Raw genomic sequence first — 27297 nt, 5'->3', positions numbered from 1 at the left:
GCAGGAAATTAACAAGGGAATACATCAAAGCAATACACAGCACAGTACATAGAACAAAGGAAACAGAACATTTGCATGACATAATAAATTATCAAATAAATTATAAAGAATCGGAACATATAACAAAGTACATAGGACACAGATTAGAGAACAAATCGTAAATAAGCATAAACAAAAATGGAATCTTACACATAGGTAACAATGAAAGTAAAAAAAAAACAGAAAACACACTAGAGCATTATAACCCAGCAAGAACTAGGTAAGAAAACAGGGCAAGAAAAAAAAGAAACCCGTAACACATAGTTCAACAAACCAACGAAAGAAAGAAGTAACACAAAGCAAGAACCACACACACAGTCAATCTTCATATTTATCCGGATAGTAACGACGCGGGTACTTCTTCCGATAGGCATCCCACTGTGCCCACATTTCCATAGGCGCGTTAACGTGACTACGGGACCCTCGTGGTCGACGCATCAAGTCGGGAACCTCCAGCTCGGCTCCCTCCACCTCGGGGGCGGTAGGCACGGGAAGAGGCCGCACAGAGGACTTTGATACAGACGGTGGAACCACAGACATGGACGCCAGAGGCACGGAGGCCGCCGGAACAGAAGCATTTGTAAGAACCGGCACCAAGCCCCTACCCTCGCTCGCAATCTCGGCCGGTGCCACAACCTCCCAACCCAGGGAACCAGCATCCGGTGACGCGGAGGCAGCCGGAGAAGACACCGGACCAGGGCCAGGCGACAATCCCACCACAGGACCCATCACTGCTGCAACACGGCCCACAGGAGCAGCAGGCACTCCAACAGCGTTGCACACATCACACTCCCCAGAAGACGAACTACCGGAGTCCTCAAATTCCCCGACGTCGGCCCAGGCCGCATTACGAGGCGGAGACAGACTCAAAGCTCGTCACGAACGCTTGGACACAGGTCGCAGATCGTCGGAACTATCACCCCCGCTAGGAAGCACCGTAGCAGAACCGCTGGTTGCCCGCGCAACTCCCCGCAGCGCACGATCACTCGACATCGCAGCCTCAACAACCCGGGGAACAGGACCACACACCGCAGGAGACATCACAGTGTGCACGTCGACACGAGTCGAAGAGACAGCTGCCGGAGACAGTACAGGCCGAGGCGCAGCCTCGACGTCCGGAGCCACGAGACCACACACCACAGGAGACTCGACTGGAGACGAGGCAGGCAGGGGAGGCTGAAGTGCGGGAGCAGGGGACGCACTTCCTCCCACTCCGACACCCACAGCCACATCGAGCCTGGCATCAGAGACCGGTAACTGGGCAACAGAGGACTGGGTAGTAACACTGTCCACAGCAGCACCTTCAGACAGGTCCGGGAACGCCAACGGGGGAAAGTCCTCCTCCCTGAATAGGTTCACAGGCCCGACCCGGCTCGCATCACATCCCGCAGCCTGATGGCCCGAGAGTCCGCACCGGAAACACGTCCGGGGCTGACCCCCATAGAACACGCGTACCATGAAGCCCAGAAGCTGGAGGGACGAAGGGATGGAGTCCTTCAAGCGCAGCGCCACAGTGCGGGTCCCATTCGGGATACCCTTCCACCGCCCGGAGGAGACTGCATTCATTCCGACACTCAAGACCCGCCCATACCGGTTAAAATGACGCTGGAGAAGAGAGTCAGGGAACTCAAAGGGAGCACCATGAACCGCCACATAGGTAGTCTCACTGCACCTGTCCGACACTATCACCGAACCACCACCCTCAGGCAGAGTAAATGTCCTCCCGTCATAGCGTTCCACAAAGTCACGATACACAGCCGTAGAGCAGAATTTCACAACAGCTCGATGCTCGGATACAAGTTGAACGCCGCACACAGACGCCACATCCACCCACAACATGTCAATCATCACCACCTCAACTGCCGGGTAAGACGCTGGGCCAGTAAATTCTAAGCCAATAGTATCCCTCCGCTTCACAGGGGGGAGGGGGGCCGCCATCCCTCCAGTCGCCACGGCCCCAAGGGTCCGCTCACACACACAAACTACCACGGGCCAGCAAACCAGGAGCCCACAGGCGACACGTCCACCTCCGCCCAGAGCTAGGCGAACACTCTTCACCACTAACACTCTAGTGGCCTCGACAAAGACAGGAAACTGGCGGCTTGTCAAAAGTCCTCACCCCCCCCCCCCAATTGTCCTGAGGATTTTTGAAAGCTGGACCTTACAATTCGTCAGTGTTTTGGTATTTTGGGCCGGGTGACTGATACTGACACTGGGCTAAATATTCTATTTAATTAATTACTAAATTAATTAATATAAACAAAGTAAAATTTCCTCAACATAAGTAAAAGTAAAATCTACTCAATATTAGTAAAAATAAAATGATAATTATAGGATGTAAATATAAAGTAACATTATAAGTGAAATAACTGAACTAAATGATAATATATAACCTGTAGTTAATGAATAACTCTAATTAGACTTTAATTACAGTAAAGCATACAGCAAGTAAAGTAACACTATATTAGTATATAAAACTTATATATAAGATAATATGTAAATTAATTGCAACCCACATAACCATTGTGGGAAAATCTGACTCCAATATTTTGTAATTAAAATAAAATAATTCAATAGCTGTGAAGGACCATCACTTTTTGAGAAAGTGGAAAACAAAATGAGACAATGGATTAAACTGATACCAAGAACTAGTGTCCTATGGATCTTAGTGAAACTATTTATGTGAACGGACCCCCTCCCCGCTCAGCTCGTTGTCGCCGTGTGGGGGCTTAGTGGGCGGCTGCCGGAGTGTGATGCTCCTTGGGACAGTCCTCTGTCCTTTTCTAGCCTTGTGCTCCTGCTGCCGTCCTCTCCAATTCTGCTGGGCATCTTTTCCTTTTCCTTCTGTTTCGTTTTTCTCCCCCCTCTTCTCCTATCTGCTTGCCGTTTCCTACCGACCTTTTGCTCGTTCTGGTTCTTCCCTTGGACTTCTTCTATTTTGACGCCCGGGTGCTTGAGGAGGCATACTCGTGCACCCGTAGAACTGCAGTACCCGACGTCGAGAGCGAGGGGAACCTTTTATTGTCAATCCCCACTTCGTCACTGAACCCAATCTCGACGGACTGTCGGTTTCTTAAGGTGGCGTTTGTGGGGCGTATACTCGCGACGCACCCCTAGGAGGCCCCGACAAGATCGGCGTTAGCTTCTTGTTGGGTGTCCTGCCTCTAATTGTGGCTCCATGGTGGGTGTGGGGGCACATTCGTGAGTGAATTCTTTCTTTCGTCAAGATGATTACCCCTGCTTCGGCTTCTTCTGGTTTACCTTCTCAGGCTCGTGGGGTGGGCGACCAAGCCCCCGAGTCGGTCCGTATTGGAAGACCGGGCTCTGTAGCCTCCGCTGCATTGGGCCCCGACCTTGCTCCTCCTTTGGCCTCTCTGACTCCTTCCTCTGGCTCCCCCTCCCTCCTCTGTGGTTGGGTCGAGCCCCAAGCCCCCAGTGGTGACTACCTCGTCCCCTGGCGCGGCTCCTTCTCTAGTTGTAACTACTGCGCCTTTTAACCCCTCTCTCTCTGGGGGTTCTCACCGCCGTCCTCGTCACGGCCGCCCTCGCTCGATTCCTTCCAGTTCTGCTACCTATCAAGCCTTGTTTGGTCCCGCTTCGTGGGCCAAATATTTTGATCTCCTCCCTCTTGATTCTGCGCCTCCTGACGATTTCTCCCTCCATCGACATCTCATTGATTCCGTGGATGCCTCCGTTACTTTCAACCCCACTCGTCTCGGTACACGTGTCGTTGCTGCTCCTTCTCAGGATGCTGCTTCCCGCTTGGCTGCCTTATCCTGCCTTGGCGAGACCCCCGTTCGGGTCTCGAAGAACGTTCAGTTGAATGCCAGTGTTGGCACTATTTTGCTCCCGCCCCATGTTGCGACCGGTGTTCGGGACCTGCGCGACTGCCACGACGATATTCGACATATCCTCGCTGCCCAGGGCCACTCTATTCTCCAGGTGGACACGTTTACTCGTCCCCCTCGTGGTAGTCGCCGTCAACCCCTCCGGGTTGTGATGATTACCTTTGATGGTAGGACCCTTCCACCCTCTGTCATTCTTGCTGGTGCCAGGTGCTCTGTCCAGGAGTACATTCCTTCTCCTCGGCTCTGCAACAAGTGCTGGAGGTTTGGGCATGGTGCCCTCCGCTGCTCCGGGACTGTCTCTCTCTGTCCTTTGTGTGGTGGCGAAGGTCACTCTAAGTCGGAGTGCGCTTCTCCCCAGGCTCGTTGCCTCAACTGCGGTGAGGCCCATCCTACCTTCTCCCGTGCGTGTGTCCATTACAAGCTTGAGGCAGCCGTCCTCAACTTGAAGCACCGGGAGCGTTTATCTTTTCCTGAGATAAACTCAGGAAAACTCGGCTCCCGCCTTATGTTAATATCTCTTATGCTCGCGTGTTGCGCTCTTCCTCTCCTCGTCCTTCCCGCCTTCCTCAGACTCACAACCGTTTCCGGGCCTTGGACCCTGATGCGCCCACTGCCCCCTCCTCTGTCCCTTTGGGTTCTCTCCCGAAGGATCCTCCTCCTGGTCCTCTGTCTGGGGTTCCCCTTCCTTCTACCCGGTCTGTCGTGTCTTCTGTGTCTTCTTCCTCGTCCCCCTCCGATCCTCCTTCCCATCCTCTTCCTCCATCTATCGGCTCTCCCCGCCGCCTGTCGGTGCGGGCGGATGTCCATCGCTCTCCTAACGGCCGTCGTGTGTGCTCTCGTTCGGCTTCTCCTGTTGAGACACTGGAATCCGTTGCCCGGTACGTAGTTGCTGGGACACCGGTCTCTCTAAGTCAGAAGCGTAAGCCTGGCTCCTCTCCTTCCTCTTCCCCGGCGGGTTAGAAGGCTTCGCTTTCTTCCTCAGCTCCTCCTTCTGGCTCTGTTGCTCCTTCCCCTCCCGTTTCAGTGCTTGCGCCCCCTGTTCCTGCTATGGAGGTTTCTTTGGCCCCTGCTTCCCTTTCGGTTGCTGCTCTTGCTGGGGTGCGCTCCTCTCTTTCTACTCCCCCTCTTCCTGCTGCTGTCCTTGACTGCTCCTCTCCGTTGTCTCCTCCTCCTCCTCCGGACCCTGCCCGCCCGCCTCTGATCTGTTCTCCCGTTTCCTTCCCTCCGTCTTTGCTCAGTTTACCCATGCCCCCTAACCCTGACTTTGCTGACCCTGATCCCGACCCTGATATTCTTTAACGTGCTCTGTTGCTCTTTCGCCTTTGTTTCTTCCTTGTTCTCTGTTTTTGTCCTTTCTCTTCTCGTCGTTGTCCATTCTTCAATGGAACGTTCGAGGTTATTACGCCAATTTCCTCAAACTCCAACTTCTGATTTCGCGGTTTTCGCCCCTTTGTGTCTGTCTCCAGGAGCCAATGCTTGGTGCTCGTCCTGGTCGTTTTCGTGGCTATTCCTTTCTCTCCCCCCCCCCAGCCATTGCTGGGGCTTCTAATTCTTCTGCTCTTTTGATTCGGGCTGATGTTCCCTTTGTTCCTTTACTTTTTCCTTCGCCTCTCCATTGTTCTGCTGCTCGTATCTTTGTGGGGAAATAGTACACGGTTTGTTCCATTTATCTCCCCCCGAGTGTCCCGCTCTCTCTTCCTGATTTGAAACACCTCCTGGACTCCTTGCCGGAGCCTGTGCTTCTGCTGGGTGACTTCAATTGTCGTCATTCTCTTTGGGGTGACGTTCTGACGAATACCCGGGGTCGCCTCCTTGAGCCGTTTCTCCTCTCTTCTTCCCTGTCTCTTCTGAATTCTGGTGAGCCCACTCATTTGGACTCTCGGACTCGCACCCTTTCTTGTCTTGATCTTTCTCTCCGCTCTTCTTCTCTTTACTTAGAGTTCACGTGGCAGGTTCTTGATGACCTCCATGGAAGTGATCATTTCCCCATCCTTGTTTCCTTTTTCTCTTTTCGCCCTTCCCTCTCTTTCCCTAGGTGGCAGTTTGCTAAGGCGGACTGGACCCTATTTTCCCTCAGTGCTACTCTCTCTGACCTCTCCCTTCTGCCCCTCTCTCGCGGTTTCCTCCTTTTTCATGACACTGTCTTCGACGCTGCCCTCCGCTCTATTCCTCGCTCTTCCTCTCGGGGTCCACGGAAGTGCGTTCCCTGGTGGAATGCGGACTGTGCTCGGGCTGTCCGCTGTAAGCGTGCAGCCTGGAAGAAGCACCGCCGTAGGCAGACGACCGATTCTTTTCTTTTCTTTCGGAAAGCGAGTGCGGTGGCCCGTAGGGCCATCCGTACGGCTAAACGAGAATGTTGGGCATCTTATGTCTCTACATTTACGTCCGAAGCCCCTCTGGCCCAGATTTGGAAGCGTATCCGCATGATAGCGGGTAAGTTCGTTCCCGATGTTTCACCGGTCCTTCACCTCCATGATACTCTTGTGGCGGACCCGTTGCAGGTCGCTTCCGAACTGGGTTCCCACTTTTCTTCTGTTAGCTCTGGTCTTCATCTTCCCCAATCTTTCCTTCTTCGTAAACCTGTCCTTGAGTCTCGTCCTTTAGATTTCTGCACTCATCTTCAGCTTCCCTATAATTATCCCTTCTCTCTCTCTCTCTGAACTTCGTTCTGCCCTGGCCCTCTGCGGTTCTACGGCGGCGGGCTCCGATGGTATTCATTATGAGATGCTTCGCCATCTCCCTCCGAGCATGTCTCAGTATTTACTGAGTCTGTATAATCGGATCTGGGAGTCGTCGTCAGTCCCTGAGGACTGGCTCGATGCCGTTGTCCTCCCTGTTCGCAAACCGGGGTCTCTGGGTACTTCCCCTAAGGACTTTCGCCCTATTGCTCTCACAAGTTGTGTCTGCAAACTCTTTGAACGTATGGTTAACGTTCGTCTGATGTGGTTCCTGGAACACCATCACCTCCTCTCCCCTTCTCAATTTGGTTTCCGCAAGTGCCGCAGCACGACAGATGTCCTGGTGAACTTGGAGGTCTATATTCGTACTGCTTTTGCTGCGAAGACCTCCGTTGTTGCCGTCCTTTTTGACCTAGAAACGGCTTACGACACCACTTGGCGTTATCATATCCTATCTCAACTTCATTCTTTTGGCCTTCGTGGTCATCTCCCTCTCTTTCTCCGCAGCTTCCTCTCTCGTCGTTCCTTTCGGGTGCGCCTTGGTACCGCTCTCTCTCCCTCTTTTCAGCAATACGAAGGTGTGCCCCAGGGTAGTGTTCTGAGCACTACTCTTTTTCTTGTTGCCCTCAATGGTCTTCTTTCCTCTCTTCCTTCTGGTGTCTTCTCCGCTCTCTATGTCGATGATCTTACCCTTTGTTGTCAGGGTGATGATTCGCCTCTCCTTCAACGCCGGCTTCAACTTGCAATTGATGCCGTGTCGTCTTGGGCCACAGGTCATGGCTTCAAGTTCTCTACTTCTAAGACTTGTGCCATGACTTTTACGCGGAAACGGGTTGTTCTTCGTCCCTCTTTGTCACTTTATGGTCATCCCCTTGAATACAAAGATTCCGCGAAGCTTTTGGGGTTATTCCTTGACACTCGTTTGTCTTGGTCTCCCCATATCTCTTACCTCCGTGTTGAGTGCTCTAAGGCCCTTACCCTCCTTCGGGTCTTGTCCCATACTTCTTGGGGGGGCAGATAGGCGCACTCTCCTTGCTTTACATTCCTCTCTCGTCCTGTCTAAGCTCGATTATGGTTGCCCTGCTTATTCGTCTGCTTCTCCTTCTACTCTTCGCCGTCTTGATGCTTTGCACCATACTGGGTTGCGCCTCAGTTCTGGTGCCTTTCGTTCGACTCCCATCCTTAGCTTGTATGTTGACACTGGCTTCCTGTCTCTCCAGGACCGCCGTGATCGCTACTGTCTTCGCTATCTTGCGCGGTCCTTGCAACATCCTTCCTCTCGCCTCTGTCGTGCTTTAACTTTTACCCCTCCTACGGTTCCTGTTCCTCTTCACCACCTCCCTCTTTCTGTCCGGTTATCTCGCCTACAGGATTCTCTCTCCGTTCGTATTTCTGATGTTTCTCCTCGTGTTGTTCCTTCTATGCCCCCGTGGAGGGTCCCTCTTCCGCGGTTTTGTACTTCCTTGACCCGTATCACTAAAGCTTTTACCCCTCCTACGGTTCTAAAACGCCTTTTCCTCGAGCACTTTTCTTCTCACTCCCGCTCCGTTTCTGTCTTCACCGATGGGTCCAAGTCAGCGGACGGTGTTGGCTACTCTGTTGTTTTTCCTGATCGCACTTATATGTGTCGCTTGCCTCCGGAGACTAGCATCTTTACAGCAGAACTTTATGCTATTCTCTATGCTCTTCGTCTCCTGCTTTCTCGTTGTCAGTCTTCCTTTGTGGTTGTTGTTGACTCTCGTAGTGCCCTCATGGCTCTCTGGTCCTTTAATCCGGTTCATCCAGTAGTTGTCGAGATCCAGCATTGGCTGTTTCTCGTTCACAGTAAATTTAAGTCGGTTGAGTTTTGTTGGGTTCCCAGCCATATTGGCGTGTCTTTAAATGAGCGTGCGGATGCTGCCGCTAAGGAAGCTGTCCGCTCTTGTCCCAACTCTCGTAAAGGCATTCCATATTCCGACTTTTACCCGGTTATCCATTCCTCAGTCCTTACCCGTTGGCAGGCTTCTTGGTTGTCTGTTACTGGTAACAAGCTACGTACTCTTAAATGTTGTGTTTCCTCGTGGCCGTCCTCCTTCCACCGTAACCGGCGGTGGGAAACAGCTCTGGCGAGGTTGCGTATTGGCCATACTCGCTTAACCCATGGTCACTTGATGGAGCGCCGCCCTGCTCCTTATTGTCCTAGTTGCATTGTCCCTCTTACGGTCGTGCATGTCCTTCTTGAATGTCCTGACTTCCAGGACGAGCGTGTGTCTTGCTTTCCGACCGCCCCTCGCGGTCACCTGTCCCTCGATAGAATTCTTGGTGACTCGGATACTTTTGATATCGTTCGCCTTATGCGTTTTTGTTCTCGTATTGGCATCCTTGGTGATATTTAGCGCCCTCTGATTATTTTGCGTATTTGATGGTGCTACATAGCCTTCCCGGTTTGGTGCCTTCTTTTGATAATTACTTACTTACTTACTTATGTGAACGGAGTCAAATTAACCTGCACAAAATTGGGGGATTACATGCTAAAAGATTAATGCATCCCTAACATTATTATAGGATGTATTTCCTGTATTAGGCGTATGATCATTTAATACTCATTTACTAATCCTTAGTACCATAGGATGTATTTCCTGTACTGGCATAAATAATTACTAATCCGTAGTTTAGAAACACAGAATTCATTGCATTAGGATGTGGAATGTCATGTAATTTCCCCTAGAATCGCTGGCAGTGTTGCATTAGCCAGTTATAATGAATCATTTTCCACATATCTGTAAACCCAACAGAGTTCAACCATTTACTTTTCTTTATTAAGGATAATTATTTATTAATAGGTTTACTTTATTTAGTATACTACAGTTTACTGGAATTCACTTACCCAGCTAGATAGCTGTTCAAGTAAATATTATAACCTAAAATCATTTCCACTTCCAAAGGTTTCTCATTTTATTTGTTCAGTCTACATTAACTGACTTGCACTGCGAGAATCAAATATTACCATATATTTAATTACGATATAAACAGTCGTCATAAATATTTCCTTCCCTATTTAACTTGAATTAATCAAAAGCATTTATGCTCGTGGTCCCCCACTGGGAACTATCACGTACGTGCGTCCCCCGAGAAGGAAGGAGGAGAGACGGGCAAGCGACGCCATATTTTGGGAGGCGTGTCTGAGAGCTGACCGAATTATTCTTCACAGATAGTTATCCAAGCACCAACGGAAATCTTCGAGACGTTGCTTTATCACATCACAGACACCGTGTCCGGCACACTAGTTTGTTCCTATTTGTTTTCTTGTGGCCACATTAAACATCTTAGATAAGACAGTATGTCGCTAGGAGGCGAGCCCCCAGTAACCAAATCGTGAGTTGCCTTTCACTCCACTATTCATATTACTTTACATGAGTATTAGTGGAGTCATACATTCTCCAACAGAATTTATATTTAACTCGTTTTTCAGCTGGAGTTTCACCTCAGGTGAAGGTGCAACTTCCTCGACGCTCGCGTGCTTCCAGCTGAAGCCTCATGAAACATGATTCTAGGCGACAAACATACACATACGGATCGTTTATTTCCATTTATCAAACAGTTGTTTTTATCGTTCTGTAGATAGATCTTAATGCTAATTTATTTAATTGATAACATTTTCTTGCATTTCCAAATTTGTGTGTGAATATTTTATTAATCTTTAAATATGTAGCAATATTTATACACATGCATTTACTATATTTATCATGTCAATAATTTATTATACACATTATGCATTATGTAGACTAACCTCATAGAATACCGCCCCAAAATGTGTCATGGGAAGCGGTTCTAGAATGTATAGAATTTTACAGTTCATTGCATAAGAATAGAATAGAATTTCTTGCATTTAATCATAGAGATCCATAAGTCACTGGTTCTCTCATTTAACATCGTATTCTGGTCCTTCGAGCTTTCTCAGAATTAATTATTATTTTGCATATTTTGAAGTTATCTTGAGATGATTTCGGGGCTTTTAGTGTCCCCGCGGCCCAGTCTTCGACGAGGCCTCCACCCCCAAGAAGCAGCCCATGACAGCTGACTAACACCCAGGTACCTATTTTACTGCTAGGTAACAGGGGCATAGGGGTGAAAGAAACTCTGCCCATTGTTTCTCGCCGGCGCCTGGGATCGAACCCAGGATCGCAAGACCAGCGTGCTGTCCGCTCGGCTCCCCTATTCATTCATAGAATTATACATTTATTAGTATTAAACTAGAACCAGATTTCCTTACACTGGTGATGGTGTTCGCGATGACCGTGATTTGCGGTTGGTGTTGGAGAGAGGGTCTGTTGCCCCTCCTTTTAGGGGATTCCTCTGTCAACCCTCAACCTCCCCTCCCTCCCTCCCTCCTTCCCTACCTGCTCTTCATGGTTTGGCGAGTACTTTCGGGAGTGGTGTTCCGGTACTGTAGGGACTACCACCACATGTTGGTTAGGGTTTATTGGTTTGTGTGCTGGAGCTGTGGCTCCTCTTTAGCTAGCGTGTGTTTCTCTGCGTTTGCTGCTAGGTCATGTGAGTGGTTTATTGTTATTCTCCTTGTGTGTGTGTCGTGTTGCGAGGGTTGGTGGAGGTATTTCCTCTCTTGCTTGCTTTGACAAAGCTATGTATACGTGCAACCCGTTCTCGCACTTTTGTACAGTCAATATTGACTTATTAAATAAGTGCATATATGACATAATTTAGTGAATATTTTAGTTTACCTTGAAAAGCTTCATAGAAAACACCGACCTTACCTAACCTTCTTAGTATGTTAAGATAAGCATCTTATTGCTTCTTAATTACAATTATTACTTAATCTATTATAGGTATAGGTTAAGTAATAATTGTAATTAAGAAGCAATAAGATGTTAATCTTAACATACTAAGAAGGTTAGGTGAGGTCGGTGTTTTCTATGACGCTTTTCAAGGTAAACTAAAATATTCACAATAAATTATGTCTCATATGCACTTATTAAATAAGTCAATATTGACTGTACGAAAGTGCGAGAACAGGTTGATACGTGGTGTGCATGGTGCAGTTCTGATTTTGGAATGTGTTCATTCCGTTTTTTTGTCTCTATCCTTTGACCTCGGTCAGTTGTATTATTTTATTTATCTTTATAATGCTGTGTGTTTTTGTTTTACTCTTTCCCTTGTTGGGACTTGTGCTATATTTTTTCTAGGTTTGGTGGAGGTGCTGGTCTCCGTTTGTTGGGGGCCTTTGTGTGTGTTTCTTTTGTGTATTCTGTATTTACGTTTTGTGTGGTCCTGGTTCCATCTCTACAGTGACTTGACAGTGTTTCCTCCTAATGTAATTCTGGCCCCTTTTATGCGCACATTTACGCTGTGTCCTGGTTCATGTACTTGTATTTCAATGGTGTTTTTGTATTTGTGTATTGGTTAGGTGTATTTCTGGATTGGAAGGGTGCTCTGTTGCTGGTGATGTAGCCTGTGGTGATCGACAATGTTATGGTTATCTTGAGGTTATCTTGAGATGATTTCGGGGCTTTAGTGTCCCCGCGGCCCGGTCCTCGACCATGCCTCCACCCCCAGGAAGCAGCCCGTGACAGCTGACTAACTCCCAGGTACCTATTTACTGCTAGGTAACAGGGGCATTCAGGGTGAAAGAAACTTTGCCCATTTGTTTCTGCCTCGTGCGGGAATCGAACCCGCGCCACAGAATTACGAGTCCTGCGCGCTATCCACCAGGCTACGAGGCCCCCGATGGTGCTTCGATACCTTGCTTTTTATTTGTATTTATATGATTTTTTATAACAAAGAGAGAGAAAAAATATTTCTTCATCTTCTAAAGTGTGCTTTGGCCATCATATCTACTGCCACGTTATTGTGACTCATCGTCTGCAAGCCTAATTACTGATGATGACTACAGCTGAGTAAGGACATGGGGGCAGGCGTCAGGTAGCATAGGTAACAAACATATTAGGCTCCTAACAAAACATATATCACGGTGTTGTGATTTCATATGATCTGAGATGGGGTCTAAGGTTGTGAACCTCATTACCGTAGGCCCGAGTGTGTTCGGGTCGATTGTAAAACCCTGGTTGAGCTCCGGTTTGGAGCCTCTAGAACCTCCTAGTGAATTCAGTAAAGTTCCAGGTTGGTCGACTTTTGTATCATTGTGGCTGAGTGCGTTATGGCAGGTGTCTGAAATATGAAATGTGATTTCATACGATATTCCCTAATGTTGCGACATTTAGCCAAATAAAAATGTCTAATGCTTACTGATAATCCACTTCAGACAATTCTTCCTCTTTCAACGAACTGTAAAATGTGACAATGTCGACATCTGTTGAGCGCACCCGACCCTAAATACGTTTAGGAGGGAGAGATGTGACGATGTCAACGCCATCTGTTGAGTGCACCTGACTCTCTTTTCCTGCTTTCCCAGTGGAAAGCTGTGATCTTACTTACACCTGAATAGTTTCCGTCTTACTTTTCATATTTTACTCCTCAGAAGTGATGTGGTTGGTCCCTTTGTCGAAAGGAATCGGTTCACCCAGGACAGTCTTGAATTCAAGACGTGTTCCAGTGGGAACAAGTGGCCGAGTCTGTGTAGACTGTGATTTGTCTGTTATACTTAGTGAAGTATTGGTGATTGGACCGATGTATCCTGGGATGGCCAAGTTGACTTACGAGGTGGAACTAATGTCAGTCTGTTAAGGCTTGATATAACTGAAGCCTGTGTGGAAGCCTTCCAGTGTGTTGCTGGAGACCCCTGCCAGTGTGTTGCTGGAGACCCCTGCCTGCCAGTGTGTTGCTGGAGACCCCTGCCTGCCAGTGTGTTGCTGGAGACCCCTGCCTGCCAGTGTGTTGCTGGAGACCCCTGCCTGCCAGTGTGTTGCTGGAGACCCCTGCCTGCCAGTGTGTTGCTGGAGACCCCTGCCTGCCAGTGTGTTGCTGGAGACCCCTGCCTGCCAGTGTGTTGCTGGAGACCCCTGCCTGCCAGTGTGTTGCTGGAGACCCCTGCCTGCCAGTGTGTTGCTGGAGACCCCTGCCTGCCAGTGTGTTGCTGGAGACCCCTGCCTGCCAGTGTGTTGCTGGAGACCCCTGCCTGCCAGTGTGTTGCTGGAGACCCCTGCCTGCCAGTGTGTTGCTGGAGACCCCTGCCTGCCAGTGTGTTGCTGGAGACCCCTGCCTGCCAGTGTGTTGCTGGAGACCCCTGCCTGCCAGTGTGTTGCTGGAGACCCCTGCCTGCCAGTGTGTTGCTGGAGACCCCTGCCTGCCAGTGTGTTGCTGGAGACCCCTGCCTGCCAGTGTGTTGCTGGAGACCCCTGCCTGCCAGTGTGTTGCTGGAGACCCCTGCCTGCCAGTGTGTTGCTGGAGACCCCTGCCTGCCAGTGTGTTGCTGGAGACCCCTGCCTGCCAGTGTGTTGCTGGAGACCCCTGCCTGCCAGTGTGTTGCTGGAGACCCCTGCCTGCCAGTGTGTTGCTGGAGACCCCTGCCTGCCAGTGTGTTGCTGGAGACCCCTGCCTGCCAGTGTGTTGCTGGAGACCCCTGCCTGCCAGTGTGTTGCTGGAGACCCCTGCCTGCCAGTGTGGGGAGTGGGGCATGGTGGGAAGGAAGAGGGGATGGTGGAGTGGGGAATGGTGGGGAGGACGAGAAGGGTGAGGGGGGAGATGATGGGGAGGACTTGGGGTCAGGGAAGGTTGCTGTGGCTCAGCAACGCACATGCGTTGTTGAGCCACAGCAACGCGTGGCCGGGTACAGCTAGTTGGAAATAAATCGTGAAATCGACTGGAAAAAGATAGAACTAGAGATAGAGAAAAGGAGAGGTAAACAAAAAATGGGGAGAAAAGGAAGAGAAGAAATTTGAAATAAAACGTGAAATCGAATTGAAACGGTTGGAAAGAGAAGAAAAGGAGAAAAGGAGAGAGGAAAGAAAAGGAGAGAGAAAGACGACACGAATTGGAAGTGCTAAGACTAGGTTGTAGAAGAGAATCCAGTGGTTTCGACCCAGTGCTGAATATAAAAATGGCGCCTAAATTCACCGAAAAGGAGGTGTCCAAGTTTTTTGCTGCCTTCGAGAAAGTAGCTGCCTCATTGAACTGGCCGAGGGACAATTAGGCAATTATGATTCAATTAGTGCTGACTGGGAAAGCCCAAACAGCACACTCCACACTATCAGTAAGTGACTCGAGTGACTACGAGGCTGTCAAGGAGGTGGTGGTAATGACCAGTGGGGTTGGTCAGTAGTAATGCTCAGAGAAATCCATCATCCATTTCTTGGGTGCTTTTTGGCTGCCCCAATTGGTACAATTAGGGCAGCCTATTCACTGTGTGTAATTGGCTCTAAATTGTCATCTGGTACAGGTCTTTCAAGAGCTTAGTCAATCAACTTCTTTTAATGGAAAGGAACTGTTCAATTTAAAAAAAGGTGGAGGCGCCACTTTTAAGGAGGAGTTTTCCCACAATGATATTAATTGCTTTGCCTGCATCCACCGCTTATTTTCCTAACATATCTTTAGCACAATTTATCTTTTTCACTAAAGACATTCCTCCGAACCAGCCAGGAAAATTCCCACTTTGTCCATGAGGTCCTTACCACATAGGCTACGATTATGTGAATCCACTACTTAAATATCATGGAATTCTATATGGATAATTACAATTTCTCTCCCGTTATAGCCTACCTTTGCTGACACCTTGCCATGGACCCTAATCTGTACATTATCATAGGCACATAATGATTTTTCATACGGTTTTACACTTATTTGCAAAGTATCTGCTCACTCTCTAGATGTTAACACTGCAGCATCAGTGTCCAGTTCCAAGGGAACTAACTTTCCAATAACTACAAAATTTACCACTTGTGACTTCACCGAACATATATTTTCTTTCACCGAATATAGTTTGATTTCTTCCCCTACAGCTTCGTCAGACGGTTTACCTTCGTCTACTGCCCTGACCTTAGTACCCTTTCCCCTTCTTCCTGCATTCCCAGGTCGCATCCTCTCCAAAGCTTTACTATTTGTTTTCAATTATTCTCTGTAAACTTTTCTCAAGTGTCCTTTCTTGTCACAATAGTTGCAAAAAAGTCCTTAAACTTGCAGTTTAAATTTCTCTGCTTATAAACATAATACTTACAACTCGTCTGGCCCTACCTTGAGGTTACCTTGAGGTGCTTCCGGGTAACCTCAAGGTAGGGCCAGACGAGTTGTAAGTATTATGTTTATAAGCACAGAAATTTAAACTGCAAGGAGCAATCATAATTTCTTGGGTGTTTGTTTTATTACTCCCGAAGGTCCTTTCAAGGTTCAAACTCTTCTCTAACACTGTCCATGAAGTCATTGATTGTAAATCCAAGTTTTCCACCACCAGGTTAGGGGAAAAATATATAATTTTCTACTGCCATGAATAACTGATCTCTCATCCAGCGGTAAAACTGTGCTCCAAAATTGCAATTGTTAGTCAATGCCTTCAGCTCCACATATAACTCCTGTAAGAATCTCTGCCGCTGTTTTGTCCTCTTCTGGAAATCCATAAGGAGGGAAGTCAGGTCTTCGTGTGGGGTAGCTCTGGCACGCACAGGTTACCAAGGACACTGTATACTGCTGTACCCAGTGAAACTAATAGTACCGCTTTCTTGTTTGTATCCTTCTTAATCCCACGGTACTTTAAATTTGCTTCCACAGGTCCAACGAGATCTTGGTAGCATCAAACAGTTCCATCTTGACTTGAAACGAAGCAGCCATGGCCGGGAGTTGAAGACACTTACTGGTGTCTATAGGTCTGCCTGCTCGTCCACATGACGTATTCTTGCTGCCTGATGGCCGCACCGTGTCTGCTATGTAGCCTCCCTGCATCTTTTTTAGCTATATACAAGAGTTGTTACATTCTTGTAGAGCCACTAGTACGCGTAGCGTTTCGGGCAGGTCCCTGGAATACGATCCCCGCCGCGAAGAATCGTTGTTACAACCAAGTACACATTTTACTGTTGAGTTAAACAGAGGCAACAGTTAAGGATTTGCGCCCAGTAAATCCTCCCCGGCCAGGATACGAACCCATGACAAAGCGCTAGCGGAACGCCAGGCGAGTGTCTTACCACTACACCACGGAGACTTAAAAGACATCTACTCTTGCTCCTCGTCTCCACTGTTCAGTTTTGGCAGGGATGGGAAACACACGCTTCCGTGTCATGCTTTATTCTGAAAAAGATATAGGTTCCACGTATCAATTATTTACAGTACTCATAGACAAAAGAGCATCTGCTCATAATATTATGAAAGTAACCTAGACACTCACTTAATGCTTCAAAACACCTTCAGTCCTAACACAGCAGGTCTAGTGTTGTTGGTGGATGTTATTCTTATAACCAAAAGGAATAAATGAATCTTATATAACTTATTTTCTGTGATATGCTGCTTGAAGAAGTGTTTCTGTCACGTGCACCTGTAATGGTCTCAATGTCTTATCTCTATCATCTTCAGTGCTCTGTCATCCATAGTAAATTTTTTAATGAAACACTTGAGACAAGAACTCTCCCAGATGTCTAGAAAAGGGAAAACATTGTCCCAATATTCAAAAAAGGGATAGAAAGGAGGCACTAAACTGGAGACCAGTCATTGTGATGGTATAGAACTAACACTTGCATCACATTGAAGGGCACCGGATATGACACTGGGCCACCTGGTGTTACTATACAGGCAATGGTACAAAAATTCATTGTAGGGAGAACAAGTGCCAAATTCCGAAATTTCAGTGGGTGAGGGTATGACGCCAGGTAATAAACTCTCTTACGAGAATGTCGCGATCGCGCGTCACTGGGTCATCGTTCTGCCCAAACAAATGTCGCTAGAGAGCGTTGAACACTATGGGGTCACGCCAATATTTTATTCATGTAGACAGTCAAACAGCACTGCCCAAAGTCTGTGTCAAGAAACACTTTAATGGAGTAACTTATCACTTTTACATTGTGAGTTTTCATTGCATTAATAGAGAGCATCACATCAGTAGTCCTATGCAATAGCATAAATCCAGCAGGAACTTGATGCCACGGAGCAAGTTATGCTTGAGACAACTGTCTTAGCCACCTGCAAGGCACAGAGTGAACTAACTTGAATACTGATGATTAACTCTCTCAGTAACTACTTACGACACTGGCAGTATGAGAGACATTGTCATTCGTATAACACTCAACACTTAGACAACCAGTGACGTCGGTACAATATGCACATTAAATGATCTTTAAAAGTGAATAGCAGAGCAATGAAATATAAACACTGAAAGAGAATACCACATTACACAGATGCAACAATAAATATACATCAATGAGAGAGAAAACAAATGTTAACACAGCTGGTCACATAGACTAAGTACTTACTAAGTGAAATATTCTGGTGTCCACTGAGGCAGATAATTAACATTGAAGTTCTTGAATCACTTAGATTCCACAATCATTTGTAAATTAATGAAATAACCAACACGATAATGCACAATAAACAAACACATCTGGGAGAGTAGTGAATTTTATGATGGATTATGCACGCTGTCCTGGATAGCAACATTGCAAGTCCTGTGTTGGAAACATTGAAGAGTTGCCTTGCAAAGAAAAAGTGGATGTGCAAAATGTTGCAAGCAAAGTTGTCACATGCAGCAAATAGCGTTGTGGAGGACATATGCAACAGCACAGGTGTGAGGGAGAGAGACCGGACAACATCTGTGGTATGTACGAAGTTAAAAGAGAAATCCCATAGTGTTTCTGACAGACTCAGTAAGGAGGAGCAGACATTTCATACGCTGGAATGAAATTATGGTTTTGCACTGCATAGATTTGCAGTGCAACATTGCATTAGGCTTAATTTTGGCAGGTGCAAGTATTAATTGAGATTGCATATTAAGAGGAGGAGGAACAAACGTTTTGGGAACATTTTCAAATTGTCTTGCAGAGTATCGGTATGAATGAGGCAACCCGTTCTCGCACTTTCGTATAGTCAATATTGACTTATTAAATACGTGCATATGTGACATACCAATTTATTGTGAATATTTTAGTTTACCTTGAAAACCTTCATAGAAAACACCGACCTTACCTAACCTTCTTAGTATGTTAAGATAAGCATCTTATTGCTTCGTAATTACAATTATTACTAAACCTATTATAGGTATAGGCTAAGTCTCTTTACAGTCTCTTAAACCTATTATAGGTATCGGTTAAGTAATAATTTACACAGCAATTACGAAGCAATAAGATGCTTATCTTAACATACTAAGGTTAGGTAAGGTCGGTGTTTTCTATGAAGCTTTTCAAGGTAAACTAAAATATTCACAATAAATTGGTATGTCACATATGCACTTATAGTCAATATTGACTTATTTAATAAGAAAGTGCGAGAACGGGTTGAATGAGGAGCTTACGCCGTTCAGTGGAATGCAATACTGATGAAAATATGGGTAGAGCATAGACTTGTATTGCAAGGACATGCTGCAACATGTAGCAAATAGGGTTGAGTAGGAAGCATGCAATGACACAGCTGCGAAGGAGTGCGAGACCGGACTTACAAACGAACGATTGGGGGGAAAGTTTGAAAGTAATATGAACATTTTCCGTAAGGAGGTAGACTAGTAGATCACTTCCTTCACTGACACGAAGCTACATCAGTTGTTGCAATAGTAATGAAATTATAAGAAAATCCACTGGAGCTGTGAAGTTACTGGATCCCACGACCACGGCCACTGCCAGCATAATATTCTACCTCGTATATCACGTTAGTGTATGCAGGCGATGAGTCACAATAAGGTGGTATAGTATGTTGACCAGAACACACACTAGAAGGTGAAGGGACGACGACATTTCGGTCCGTCCTGGACCATTCTCAAGTCGATTGTGAATGACATGAGAATGTATGACAATCGAATGAACGATTGACAATCAGAACGAATGACAATCGACTTGAGAATGGTCCAGGACGGACCGAAACGTCGTCGTCCCTTCACCTTCTAGTGTGTGGTCTGGTCAACGTTAGTGTAATTTCTCTGTGTAAATTATGGTTTTGTCCAGCATAGAGAGACAATGCATATTTACACAATGAAGATACATGGAAAAGTTGACTTAGTGGCAAAGATCGCTCAAATGAAAGTGAGAGATAACATGAAAGAACAATTTTACCGACCATCTCTTCGTCGCTTAAACTTATCCCTTCCGCTGCCACCGTAACCGGCGGTGGGAAACTGCTTTGGCAAGGCTGCGGGTTGGTCATACTCACTTAACCCACAGTCACTTAATGGAGCGCCACCCTGCTCCTTATTGTCCGAATTGCGTTGTCCCTCTTACAGCTGTGCATGTCCTTGTTGAATGTCCTGACTTCCAGGACGAGCGTGTGTCTTGCTTTCCGACCGTCCCTCGTGGTCACTTGTCCCTCGATAGAATTCTTGGTGAATCGGATACTTTTGATATCGTTCGCCTTATGCGTTTTTGTTCTCGTATTGGCATTCTTGGTGATATTTAGCGCCCTCTGATTATTTCGCACTTTGATGGTGCTACATAGCCTTCCCGGCTTGGTGCCTTCTGTTGATAATTACCTCACCCTCCGCCCTTCCCACCTCTTACAGTCTCTTCACGCCTTCCTCATGCGTCATCCTGCTTCTCTCTCTTCTTGCTCTGGTATTTATGCGTTTTCCCGTATGTCGTTTTCTTTGCAACACGACAATTACGCTAGCACCTAGTGGAATTTTTTAGTAAGTGCTCAACCAGTGAAAAACAATGAATGAGTATTTTCTTGAGGTTATCTTGAGATGATTTCGGGGCTTTAGTGTCCCCGCGGCCCGGTCCTCGACCAGACCTCCACCCCCAGGAAGCAGCCCGTGACAGCTGACTAACACCCAGGTACCTATTTTACTGCTTGGTAACAGGGGCATAGGGGTGAAAGAAACTCTGCCCATTGCTTCTCGCCGGCGCCCGGGATCGAACCCGGGACAACAGGATCACAAGTCCAGCGTGCTGTCCGCTCGGGCGACCGGCTCCCTGGTATAGTAGTAGTATACAGTAGTATACAGTAGTATACAATGGCGTCCTTGCATCACTAACCAACCTCACCTAACCTAAATGGAAGTATGCTACATAAAGAAGAGAAAGAGAGCATATATACGCCTTTATATCAACCGTGCGAGACTCGTCCAGGCAAACCCTTATACAGCCCATATACGTCTTAGACAATTAGTGTCGGGTAATACATTCCCAACGGCGCCTGTTCTCAAATTGAAATTGAAATTGAAATTGAAATAAGTTTATTGAGGTAAAATACACACAAAGGGATGAGGTAGCTCAATATTCTCAAATGTTTCATTTGATTTTTCTTTGTACATCATACATCTCAAAAACTGTAAATATGTACTTCAACCTATAGATAAATTAGCATTGTCCAGGGTAATAGATCATTGCAATATTACTCAATTATGGGTTACTTCAATTCTTTCATATGTGTGACTGTATACTTTAGTTTCTCAGTTGACTAAGAAAAATTAACAGGTTACCCTCGCGGCTACAAGCTCACACTCAAGAGTCTGCTTACGTCAGTCAAGTGCCAGCTTTCAAAATATTGAGCTAGGGAGCAAATCCAAACAGACCACGGTATGTGCTCAACCCGTCCACTTAAGGGGGCATGGTAACCGAAAATCCGATGAAAAATGGAATATTTACGAAAAATTACGAAAAATACTACAACGTTCTGGCAACACTGTGGTCCAAACCGTTTAAAACTAACGTCACTTTTGGCTGGTATGCGCGGCGCTATGGCTAAATTTGGACGTAATTTGAAATGAAATCGACTCACAAAAGTGACGTACTGTTCCGTTTTCTGTTTGAGTCGAGCGGCCAACTCTGTAAGGTTAAAATAGATGACTTTCCATTAACGTTTTTCATAACGTTTTGAAACTTTATGAGAATTTCCTGCCCACCTAACCTATCAGAGGACTCTTAACTTACTGTTGTTGAAAAGAAAAATCCCAAATTTAATTTCAGTTTTTTTCATTTTCAAATTACGTCTAAATTCGGCCATACGGACAAACGGCCAAAAGCGACGTTCTTTTTAAGAGGACAGGTGCTTTCCCCCCCCCCTGAGGAAGAAGCTGGGGAAGCGAGATCATCAGAAGGATTAGACAAAGACTGAATATTCTGCACATTTGATGGTGCTACATAGCCTTCCCGGCTTGGTGCCTTCTTTGATAATTACTTGCTTAGCCAAAGCCTAATCCCGGTCTGGGGTCACCATAGCCGGAGCTATGAAGCCCGATCTTCCATTACTGTCTGATTCCAAAGACTCGTCGCCAACTCCACGGGCCTGAAAAGGAGAAAGACTTCTATTGGGAATAAGTCTTCATGTAAGTAATCAGAAATTGGACTTCCATTCTCTGCTCCTCCACCCACTACGGACCCTATCAAGACCAGGCATAAGCTGTCACCAGTGTCCACCACTGTCACCAGTGTCCACCACTGTCACCAGTGTCCACCACTGTCACCAGTGTCCACCACTGTCACCAGTGTCCACCAGTGTCCACCACTGTCACCAGTGTCCACCACTGTCACCAGTGTCCACCACTGTCACCAGTGTCCACCACTGTCACCAGTACCACCACTGTCACCAGTGTCCACCACTGTCACCAGTACCACCACTGTCACCAGTGTCCACCACTGTCACCAGTGTCACCAGTGTCCACCACTGTCAATAGTGTCCACCACTGTCACCAGTGTCCACCACTGTCACCAGTGTCCACCACTGTCACCAGTGTCCACCAGTGTCCACCACTGTCACCAGTGTCCACCACTGTCACCAGTGTCCACCACTGTCACCAGTGTCCACCACTGTCACCAGTGTCCACCACTGTCACCAGTGTGCACCACTGTCACCAGTGTGCACCACTGTCACCAGTGCCCACCTCTGTCACCAGTGTCCACCACTGTCACCAGTGCCCACCACTGTCACCAGTGCCCACCACTGTCACCAGTGCCCACCACTGTCACCAGTGTCCACCACTGTCACCAGTGTCCACCACTGTCACCAGTGTCCACCACTGTCACCAGTGTCCACCACTGTCACCAGTGTCCACCACTGTCACCAGTGTCACCAGTGTCCACCAGTGTCACCAGTGTCCACCACTGTCACCAGTGTCCACCACTGTCACCAGTGTCCACCACTGTCACCAGTACCACCACTGTCACCAGTGTCCACCACTGTCACCAGTGTCACCAGTGTCCACCACTGTCACCAGTGTCCACCACTGTCACCAGTGTCCACCAGTGTCACCACTGTCCACCACTGTCACCAGTGTCCACCACTGTCACCAGTGTCCACCACTGTCACCAGTGTCCACCACTGTCACCAGTGTCCACCACTGTCACCAGTGTCCACCACTGTCACCAGTGTCCACCACTGTCACCAGTGTCCACCACTGTCACCAGTGTCCACCACTGTCACCAGTGTCCACCACTGTCACCAGTGTCCACCACTGTCACCAGTACCACCACTGTCACCAGTGTCCACCACTGTCACCACTGTCACCAGTGTCCACCACTGTCACCAGTGTCCACCACTGTCACCAGTGTCCACCACTGTCACCAGTGTCCACCACTGTCACCAGTGTCCACCACTGTCACCAGTGTCCACCACTGTCACCAGTGTCCACCACTGTCCACCACTGTCACCAGTGTCCACCACTGTCACCAGTGTCCACCACTGTCACCAGTGTCCACCACTGTCACCAGTGTCCACCACTGTCACCAGTGTCCACCACTGTCACCAGTGTCCACCACTGTCACCAGTGTCCACCACTGTCACCAGTGCCACCAGTGTCCACCACTGTCACCAGTGTCACCAGTGTCCACCACTGTCACCAGTACCCACCACTGTCACCAGTACCCACCACTGTCCACCACTGTCACCAGTGTCCACCACTGTCACCAGTGTCCACCACTGTCACCAGTGTCCACCACTGTCACCAGTGTCCACCACTGTCACCAGTGTCCACCACTGTCACCAGTGTCCACCACTGTCACCAGTGTCCACCACTGTCACCAGTGTCCACCACTGTCACCAGTGTCCACCACTGTCACCAGTGTCCACCACTGTCACCAGTGTCCACCACTGTCACCAGTGTCCACCACTGTCACCAGTACCCACCACTGTCACCAGTACCCACCACTGTCACCAGTGTCCACCACTGTCACCAGTGTCCACCACTGTCACCAGTGCCCACCACTGTCACCAGTGCCCACCACTGTCACCAGTACCCACCACTGTCACCAGTGCCCACCACTGTCACCAGTGCCCACCTCTGTCACCAGTGTCCACCACTGTCACCAGTGCCCACCACTGTCACCAGTGCCCACCACTGTCACCAGAGCCCACCACTGTCACCAGTGCCCACCACTGTCACCAGTGCCCACCACTGTCACCAGTGCCCACCACTGTCACCAGTACCCACCACTGTCACCAGTGCCCACCACTGTCACCAGTGCCCACCTCTGTCACCAGTGTCCACCACTGTCACCAGTGTCCACCACTGTCACCAGTGTCCACCACTGTCACCAGTACCCACCACTGTCACCAGTGCCCACCACTGTCACCAGTGCCCACCACTGTCACCAGTGCCCACCACTGTCACCAGTGTCCACCACTGTCACCAGTGTCCACCACTGTCACCAGTGTCCACCACTGTCACCAGTGTCCACCACTGTCACCAGTGTGCACCACTGTCACCAGTGTGCACCACTGTCACCAGTACCACCACTGTCACCAGTGTCCACCACTGTCACCAGTGTCCACCACTGTCACCAGTGTGCACCACTGTCACCAGTGTGCACCACTGTCACCAGTGTCCACCACTGTCACCAGTGTCCACCACTGTCACCAGTGTCCACCACTGTCACCAGTGTGCACCACTGTCACCAGTGTCCACCACTGTCACCAGTGCCCACCACTGTCACCAGTGTCCACCACTGTCACCAGTACCCACCTCTGTCACCAGTGTCCACCACTGTCACCAGTGTGCACCACTGTCACCAGTGTCCACCACTGTCACCAGTGCCCACCACTGTCACCAGTGTCCACCACTGTCACCAGTACCCACCACTGTCACCAGTGCCCACCACTGTCACCAGTGCCCACCACTGTCACCAGTGCCCACCACTGTCACCAGTGTCCACCACTGTCACCAGTACCCACCACTGTCACCAGTGTCCACCACTGTCACCAGTGTCCACCACTGTCACCAGTGCCCACCACTGTCACCAGTGTCCACCACTGTCACCAGTACCCACCACTGTCACCAGTACCCACCACTGTCACCAGTGTCCACCACTGTCACCAGTGCCCACCACTGTCACCAGTGCCCACCACTGTCACCAGTGTCCACCACTGTCACCAGTACCCACCACTGTCACCAGTGCCCACCACTGTCACCAGTGTCCACCACTGTCACCAGTACCCACCACTGTCACCAGTGTCCACCACTGTCACCAGTACCCACCACTGTCACCAGTGCCCACCACTGTCACCAGTGCCCACCACTGTCACCAGTGCCCACCTCTGTCACCAGTGTCCACCACTGTCACCAGTACCCACCACTGTCACCAGTGTCCACCACTGTCACCAGTGTCCACCACTGTCACCAGTGCCCACCACTGTCACCAGTGTCCACCACTGTCACCAGTGCCCACCACTGTCACCAGTGCTCACCACTGTCACCAGTGTCCACCACTGTCACCAGTGTCCACCACTGTCACCAGTGCCCACCACTGTCACCAGTGTCCACCACTGTCACCAGTGCCCACCACTGTCACCAGTGTCCACCACTGTCACCAGTGCCCACCACTGTCACCAGTGTCCACCACTGTCACCAGTGCCCACCACTGTCACCAGTGCCCATCGAAATATGGAGCACAGAGACTTCTTCACCTTAAAAATAAAGTATTTGAATTATTTCCAGATGTTGAGATTCTCAACACTGCCAAATCTTCAGGAAACAAACGCTACAGACACGATGAAGACTTTTATAACGGGACGTTGACACTGACCATTGACGCCCCCACTGTGGAGGACATCGGCCAGTACACCCTGGTGGCCGAGACCAGCAACAACCACTCAGCTGCCTCACACAACATAACAATGTACTTCACCTCACAAGGTTAGTCTTCTCATTTATATTTTGTTGCATTAAATATAAGTTATTGGGTAATACTTTAATCTCAGATGTAAACTGATGGAAACTATACATTCACCTGTTGCTTGGTGGATGTACACAACATTCCCATCCACGTAACTTAGGGAATGTCAACAACTTATCCATCCAAATGTAGCATCATGGATGTATGTACATGTGACTTCATTGATGTTAAAAGCATTCCCGAGTGCATTTGGCTACGAAGTTGTAAAAAACATTCCATTGTCAATGGAATGTTGTTTTCCAGGGGAGAGAGGAGGTGGAATGATTAGGGGAGCGTGGTTAATGTTGGGTGACGGGGTGCTGGTGGGTGAGGGGGGGGGGGGGGGTAAGGCTGGGTGACGGGGTGCTGGTGGGTGAGGGGGGGAGGTAAGGCTGGGTGACGGGGTGCTGGAGGGTGAGGGGAGGTAAGGCTGGGTGACGGGGTGCTGGAGGGTGAGGGGGAGGTAAGGCTGGGTGACGGGGTGCTGGAGGGTGAGGGGGGGTAAGGCTGGGTGACGGGGTGCTGGAGGGTGAGGGGGTGCTGGAGGATGAGGGGGAGATAAGGCTGGGTGACGGGGTGCTGGAGGGTGAGGGGGAGATAAGGCTGGGTGACGGGGTGCTGGAGGGTGACGGGGTGCTGGTGGGTGAGGGGGGGTAAGGCTGGGTGACGGGGTGCTGGTGGGTGAGGGGGGGGTAAGGCTGGGTGACGGGGTGCTGGAGGGTGAGGGGGGGTAAGGCTGGGTGACGGGGTGCTGGTGGGTGAGGGGGGTAAGGCTGGGTGACGGTGCTGGTGGGTGAGGGGAGGTAAGGCTGGGTGACGGGGTGCTGGTGGGTGAGGGGAGGTAAGGCTGTGTGACGGGGTGCTGGTGGGTGAGGGGAGGTAAGGCTGGGTGACGGGGTGCTGGAGGGTGAGGGGAGGTAAGGCTGGGTGACGGGGTGCTGGTGGGTGAGGGGGGGGTAAGGCTGGGTGACGGGGTGCTGGTGGGTGAGGGGAGGTAAGGCTGGGTGACGGGGTGCTGGAGGGTGAGGGGAGGTAAGGCTGGGTGACGGGGTGCTGGAGGGTGACGGGGTGCTGGTGGGTGAGGGGGGGTAAGGCTGGGTGACGGGGTGCTGGAGGGTGAGGGGGAGATAAGGCTGGGTGACGGGGTGCTGGAGGGTGAGGGGGGGTAAGGCTGGGTGACGGGGTGCTGGAGGGTGAGGGAAGGCTGGGTGACGGGGTGCTGGAGGGTGAGGGGAGGTAAGGCTGGGTGACGGGGTGCTGGAGGGTGAGGGGGGGTAAGGCTGGGTGAAGGGGTGCTGGAGGGTGAGGGGGTGGGTAAGGCTGGGTGACGGGGTGCTGGTGGGTGAGGAGGAGATAAGGCTGGGTGACGGGGTGCTGGAGGGTGAGGGGGAGGTAAGGCTGGGTGACGGGGTGCTGGTGGGTGAGGGGGAGGTAAGGCTGGGTGACGGGGTGCTGGTGGGTGAGGGGAGGTAAGGCTGGGTGAGGGGGTAGGTAAGGCTGGGTGACGGGGTGCTGGAGGGTGAGGGGGAGGTAAGGCTGGGTGACGGGGTGCTGGTGGGTGAGGGGGAGGTAAGG

General features: G+C 49.3%; 1 protein-coding gene across 1 annotated transcript in view; it reads left to right on the top strand.

The window, feature by feature from the left end:
- The window catches only part of LOC123762807 (uncharacterized), a 214287-nt gene that overhangs the window by 38263 nt on the left and 148727 nt on the right, over positions 1 to 27297 (top strand). Inside the window, exon 6 of the mRNA XM_069332019.1 lies at positions 25506 to 25703. Coding sequence (XP_069188120.1) covers positions 25506 to 25703 — 198 coding nt within the window. The remainder of the gene's footprint in view (positions 1 to 25505; positions 25704 to 27297) is intronic.

The sequence above is a fragment of the Procambarus clarkii genome, chromosome 27 (assembly GCF_040958095.1).
Source record: "Procambarus clarkii isolate CNS0578487 chromosome 27, FALCON_Pclarkii_2.0, whole genome shotgun sequence".
NCBI classification, from domain to species: Eukaryota; Metazoa; Arthropoda; class Malacostraca; order Decapoda; family Cambaridae; genus Procambarus; species Procambarus clarkii.
The sequence above is the reverse complement of the archived record's forward strand: the minus strand, read 5'-3'. Positions and strand labels throughout refer to the sequence as shown.